The sequence below is a fragment of the Carya illinoinensis genome, chromosome 15, assembly GCF_018687715.1.
Source record: "Carya illinoinensis cultivar Pawnee chromosome 15, C.illinoinensisPawnee_v1, whole genome shotgun sequence".
Taxonomy (NCBI): Eukaryota; Viridiplantae; Streptophyta; class Magnoliopsida; order Fagales; family Juglandaceae; genus Carya; species Carya illinoinensis.
Window position 1 is genome coordinate 32,979,767 of NC_056766.1, and position 6,743 is coordinate 32,986,509.

Sequence of the window (6,743 nt, forward strand, 5' to 3'; positions counted from 1 at the left end):
AAATATGAGACTCACATGAGAAAAATTATTTTTTTAATAATAGATGCTATTATTTTTTAAAATAATTACACGACGTTTAGATACTTCACAATTATATATAAAATTATTAAGAAAAAAAAAAAAACATTTCCAAAGCTGCAATGCATGTGCCTTTCCAACAGACTTGTCATGGAATCTGGTCTTCTAGCATAAAACGTGTCAGACTTTTATATATATTAAAGTAGCCTTCTATAAAGCAATATTAAAACTCAATTGTATTTTCATAATTGTCACTAATCCCTTTTTGCCGTGTAGCTTCCAGAAAGAATTCCTTGAGTTTTTCTTTTAATGATAAAGTGAATTATGTTGGTGATTGACTTCGATTTTTAGTCTCACGTAAGGGACAAGAAGCTCGAAAGAAGTTGCCAACAAGTTTCTCATCGTTCTTTTAATTTTCTCCTTCTTTTTTTAATATTTATGACGCAATGCATGCGGCGTTGGCCTTATTAATACCCTTTCTTTATCTACAAGTTTCCTACAACCACTCAACACTGTTTTGCCCATCAATCCCCGGATATAATTTCGCCGCAAAAGGCATATTTTCTTGTAGTTCCTACCGATCATCAGCCTAATTTCATACACTTTAACTTCTTCCATGACCTCGCAACCAGCTCTTTCATGGGTTTATGATGTGTTCTTAAGTTTTAGAGGTGAAGATGTTCGACATAACTTTATTTCTCACCTATATGATGCTTTGCGTAGAAGCGGAATCAATACTTACATTGATGAGCAACTTGAAAGAGGAAAGGAAATTTCACCAGCACTTCTCAAAGCTATTGAGGAGTCAAGGATTTCGATTATCGTTCTTTCTGAAAACTATGCATCATCCACATGGTGTTTGGAGGAGCTGATGAAGATTCTCGAGTGCAGAGAAATGAAACAACAAATAGTTCTACCGGTGTTTTACAAAGTGGATCCATCGATAGTGCGGAAACAAAAGGAAAATTATGGAAAGGCATTGGCCAGCTACAAAGACAAGTTGAATTATGATACGAAGGTGGATAGCTGGAAGGCTGCGCTAAACGAAGTGGCCAATTTGTCCGGGTTCCATTTAAAGAAGGAAGGGTATTTGATTTTCGAATATTTATTTTATATCCTCAAACATTTTAGATGCATACACATGCGTGAATATGTATGTTTGTGTGTGTGTATATATATATGCATGTATGTATGTATATTAATTGATCTAATACTCCTATTGTTTGTTAATATCTTTGATCTTGATCTGCTTATTTTTGTGCCTATTTCTTATGTCATTATAATATGGTAATTAATTAATTCTATTAAAAGGATCGTGCTAGTGAAATAATGTTTTACATGATTATTAGTAATGGTTCTGATGATATTAATTAACGCTTCTATGTTTAATAATATTGTAATAAGTATAACCGTTAATAATTTTTTCTCTTTTGAATTGATAGGAATGAATCTGAATTTATCCATAGCATCATTCAACGGGTGGACTCAAACATAATCAATCAAACATGCTTTGAGGTTGCCAATCATCCAGTTGGAGTGGCGTCTCGTGTGCGGCGTGTATATTCTCTTTTAAGCATCGGAGAGAATGATATTGTACGTATGGTAGGGATCTTCGGAGTTGGTGGAATTGGAAAGACAACTATTACCATAGAGGTATATAATATAATTTCTTCTAACTTTGAAGGTTGTTGTTTTTTGAAAAACATTAGAGAAACATCAAAGAGCGAGTATGGTCTGGTCCAATTGCAAGAGACTCTTCTTTTCGATATCCTAGGAGCATCTTCAGTTCGTAATACTGGCCACGTCGACAGAGGAATCAATGTGATAAAGAATAAACTTCGTTATAAAAGAGTTCTTCTAATTCTTGATGATGTGGATGATTGGAAACAGTTGAAAGCTTTGGCCGGAAATCGTGATTGGTTTGGTAAAGGAAGTAGAATCATTATAACAACAAGGGATCAAAATCTATTGAGTAACCATGAAGTTGATGCAACATATGAAGTGGAGGAATTGAACCATCATGAAGCTTTAGAGCTATTTAGTTTGTGCGCCTTTAAAAGAAAGAAACCGCTTGATAACTACATGGAACTTACAAAACGTATAATACGTTATGCTAGGGGCCTTCCTCTAGCTTTGGAAGTGCTTGGTTTGGATCTGCGTGGTAGAAGTATACGTGAATGGGAAAGTGCATTGGAAGCGTACAAAAGAATTCCTCATGAGAAGATTCAAAAAATACTCAGAACGAGCTATGATGGTTTGTCTGAAAGTGAGAAGAATATTTTTCTTGACATTGCATGTTTCTTTAAGGGAGAGAACGTAGATTATGTTGTGAAAATATTAGATGGTTGTGGTTTTTGTCCAAATATTGGAATAAAAAAACTGATGGATAAGTCTCTCATTACCATTGATGGTCATATTAAATTTGAGATGCATGACTTGCTACAAGATATGGGTAGAGAAATTGTTCGAGAAGAATCACCAAAAGAGCCCGGTGGACGCAGTAGATTGTGGTATCATGAAGATATTCGCCATGTACTTGAAGAAGATACGGTAAGAATAACTCTAAAAAATGATTTTAGTTTACGCATGTTTGGTAATTTACAAGAAAATACGAATTTTTGGCAACCAAAAACTATCCACAAAAGTCATTTGTGTTGCAATGGAACCAATTAGAAAAATGTAGATTTTTCTTATAACTATTTTCGAGCAAATGGTGATGAAGAAATGCATTTGTAAGTGCATATATATATATATACTTGCTATCCATTGAACTATATATTATAATTCTAGCAGTTACCAAACTATTATATAGAAGATTTAATGCTTTACTGTATTGTCTCACCATGCAGGGAACAAACCAAATTGAAGGCATACTGATAGATTTACCTAAAGAAGACATCATATGCTTGAGTTCGGAGGCATTCATGAAGATGAAAAACCTGAGATATTTCATAAATCGTAATGCACGCTTCTCTGGAAGTCCAAATTATCTTTCTAACAAGTTAAGAGTGCTTCATTGGGTGGAATATCCTTCACAATCGCTGCCATATAATTTCCATGGAAGAAAGTTGGTTGATTTTAGAATAAGTGATAGCCTCTTCAAGGAATTCGGAGTGCGATTCCAGGTACAAGCACTATTATAAATATTTGCTTCTCCTTTTAATTATGTTGTAATCATATTTGAAGTGAACTTTATCACCAATTTTGCTTTACAGAATTTCCAGAACTTGGCCAGGATGGACTTCTCTCATTGTGAATTTCTGACAAAAATCGTAGATCTTTCTCGAATGCCAAATTTAGAGTGGTTGGATGTTACTAATTGTAGAAACTTAGTTGAGGTTCATGCTTCTGTTGGATCCCTTAATAAGCTGGAGCATCTCTCATTTGCCCATTGCCCTAAGCTTAAGAGTTTGCCAACAAGCCTCAAGTTTAGGTATCTTAAATGCCTCTGGGTTGAAGGTTGCTTAAGCCTTCAAAATTTCCCTGAAATCGAGTTTGAAAGGGAATGTTTAAGGAATCTTTGTTTAGCAAACACCAATATAAAAGAATTGCCGTTATCCATTGAGCACCTCTCTGGGCTTGAAGAATTAGATCTAAGTGGCTGCAAAAATCTTCTGCATCTCCCGACTGGAATTCTTCGATTTCGACAGCTGAAGGCTCTTCTTCTAGGTGGCTGTTCAAAACTTGTTTTTATTCCAAATATCTTGAAGGATGATTGTTGCCCAATAGACCTTCCGGAGCTGAAATGTTTGGATCTTGAAAATTGTCACCTGCCAGATCCTGATATCCTGACGAGACTCAATCGCTATTTTACTTTGCAGGAATTAAATCTATCAGGGAGTGATATTATTAAGCTTCCAGAAAGCATGATCAAGTTTTTCGACTTGAGGATCCTTGAGTTGATAGATTGCAAGAAACTTCAAGAAATTCCTGCACTGCCCCCAAAAATACAAATCGTAGATGCAACTGGATGCATGTCATTGGAAAGATTTCCAGATGGAGTGAACTTAGTGAACTTCATTAGAAGTCATACACGAGACGAACGATGGATTGACTTGTTTGGAGGCCACAATATTCCTATGAATATAGCGAGTTTTTGGGAAAATCCCATATGGTGGTGTGAGGTATCTAGCTTACTCATTCGTCTCTTTCTTACTCGTACTTGTGTGAGCTTTGGTTTATTGGTTGTTTTATTGAAATTTATTGATATATTTTTGTTTTACAGGAATACTTCAGAAACCTTTCATGCAGCGTTATATTTCCGGGGAATAGGATTCCCGACTGGTTTAGCCATACGAAGCAAAATTCCAAAATTTGGATTCCATACCAATTCGACGATCTTGAGGTGTCTTCAGCAAATATGAATCTAGAATGGTTCTGCGATTTTAAGAGGACTCCATCTCGGAGTTCCTGTCAAATAAAAATTTGGCTGGGAAGTCCGGCAAATATAAGAGGAGTTGCTATATGTGTCGTTCTCAAACCCATTCTGGAGATCTACCCCAAAAGAGGTACTAATCTTATTTTCAAGACAGGGTATGTTTCCCGAACAGAGGTGGATCATAAAGTTGATTTAAGGGGTTCAGATGATCGTGTATGGCTGAATTACACCCCTTTACATGATCATCTGAACCCATTTTTTCTAGTATGTGAAGTTTATAGTATAGATAAACCGGTGTTCTTCAAAAGCTGCGGAGTCCATCTGATATTCAAGAATGAAAAGGAAGGGGAAGATCATCCAGGTTTTCTGCCTTTAATGGATGGTATTGAAGTTTCGGAGAGGAGTTTTGTCGATGATGACCGCTACTGGGAATCCACTTCGTGCCCACAAAGGAACAGACGTTTCTCAGCCTTGGACATCAATTTTAATTTAGGATACTCTAACCAGTCTGCAGGAGGAACTTACAAATAATTTGCATCTTGAATTGTCGCCTTAATTGCGGATCAGGTTTTCTTGTTTAGGAACTGATCATCGCAATTTGGTTTTTTTGGTGCGAGTGACAGACAACGTTCCATGTGCGAAGGCGGGGAACAGAGCCCCTGAATCTACAGCTGCGCCTTAGCATTCCAACCCATTTTCCCTGCAGTTTTGTGTAGGGCAGGAAAGCCACCTGTTTCAGACATGATCATCAGGTCGAGTTATTTGAGGAGAGTGTCTCCATCTCTCTCTCTCCCTCTCCTAGGAGAACCTAGGGTCAGAGAAGCTGGGGTACAGATTTATAGAGTCGTCTGAAACAGGTGGATACAAAATGGGAATTTCAGTGAATCGGACATCTAAACCAATCAAATCTATTCAATTTCCGCAGTAAAGTAGTGCCTTGTAATGTTTGTTAGTTTTCTTTTGGTTTGACTGTCTCCAGTATATGAATGATATCATCCCATTTTGATGTTAGACCGTTTGTGTAACCGCGACCCGTGTACATTTTTTTTTTTGTCTTCCTTCTTTGGTTTCCAAGTTCCTACGCCGTGACGCACACGTAAATTCTTTTGGTCTTCTTTGTCTTTTGCCGTAAACCACGTGAATCTTTCTTCTCCGCTGTTTTTCTCTCCCGACAGCTCTCACCAACTCTACCTCTCTCGCCCAATATTTTTTCTCCCGCATATAGAGGTGCTGCAACCTGAGCGTTCTGTGAACCATCTTCTCCGCGTAAGCCATTTCCACTAACCACCGAGACTACCTCCACGCCTTAACCTCCACTTCGTAAGCCACCACCACCTTAAGCACACCCAATGGTAAAACACCTGTACCTTCAAAGCTACTGCCCCGCGAGACCACCACCACAGCTCGGCCACGAGTTACCAGTTGCACTACCACAGCCAAGTTTTCCTCCACGTTTTCATCCACACCACACGGCAACAGCTCTGTTTTTTCATTCCAAAACAGAGCAAACGTTTCACGTTCTGATCGCCACCCTCAGCCAAGCTCGGATCAGCCACGCATCCCTCCACCCTCAGCTCCTCTCGGCAAGCAGAATCTACGGCACTCACCAACATCGAAGGTCCTGTTTTCAAGCACTGAAATAGAGGAACGAGTTTGTCACGGGTGTGGTTGCTGTATTGCAGAAGGATGAGGGATGGGAGGAAGGAATAACGAGATTAACTGTAGGAAGATGGGCAGTTAATAATACGGGTCGTTTTGTGTTTAGTAATGTGCTTGGTGGTAAACGACATGTGTTTTGGGCTTTAAATGAAACGGTGTGTTTAGTGGCTGTGTCGTTGTAAGCAGAAAGTAGGGGTTTAATAAAACGGTGAGTTTTGGTTTTTAGAAGTTAAGGTGCGTTTTGTCTTGTAAGTAGTTGCGTTTTGTGTCTTCGAGGTTGGGAATCTTTAATCACTTTTTGATGGATAAGAATCTGTAAGTCTTGGAGGTTGGGAATTCCTCGAAAATTCCATGATCAGGTTCAATATGGAATCTGCATTTGATCCATTATGGTGTTGAGCATTTCTTGAGTGTTATTTTTGTTCTTAGTGTTTTGAGTGTTGTTAAGCAATCAGTAAGTGTTCTTGGTGGTTCTTGATCGTCAAGAACATTACAAGTGGTATCAATGAAATCGATTCTAGAGGTTTAGGATGGCAAAAGGTACTCGTGCATCGTTGAAGAATTAGCTAGAAGGGCCCCAACGACAGCAAGATTTGGTTCAAAAGCAATTGGACCATCATCAGCAAGCTATTAATGGGGTGACTAAAAGGTTAGATCAAGTCTCTGACATGTTGCGTGGTTTAGTCGA

At 38.2% G+C, this 6,743-nt stretch overlaps 1 protein-coding gene across 3 annotated transcripts; it reads left to right on the forward strand.

Moving 5' to 3' along the window:
• Positions 1 to 534: 534 nt before the first annotated feature.
• LOC122295714 (disease resistance protein RPV1-like) lies at positions 535 to 6,442 on the forward strand. Of its 3 annotated transcripts, none has more exons than XM_043104804.1 (5): positions 535 to 1,104; positions 1,461 to 2,568; positions 2,868 to 3,143; positions 3,234 to 4,142; positions 4,244 to 6,442. In XM_043104804.1, the coding sequence occupies exons 1-5, from the start codon at positions 635 to 637 to the stop codon at positions 4,925 to 4,927; spliced, it is 3,447 nt and encodes a 1,148-aa protein (XP_042960738.1). In that variant the 5' UTR covers positions 535 to 634; the 3' UTR covers positions 4,928 to 6,442. The 3 variants fall into 3 exon arrangements, with proteins under 3 accessions (XP_042960738.1, XP_042960739.1, XP_042960741.1); XM_043104805.1 differs by having other exon boundaries at positions 3,840 to 4,142; XM_043104807.1 differs by lacking the exon at positions 4,244 to 6,442 and having other exon boundaries at positions 3,234 to 3,687; positions 3,840 to 3,996.
• Positions 6,443 to 6,743: the final 301 nt, after the last annotated feature.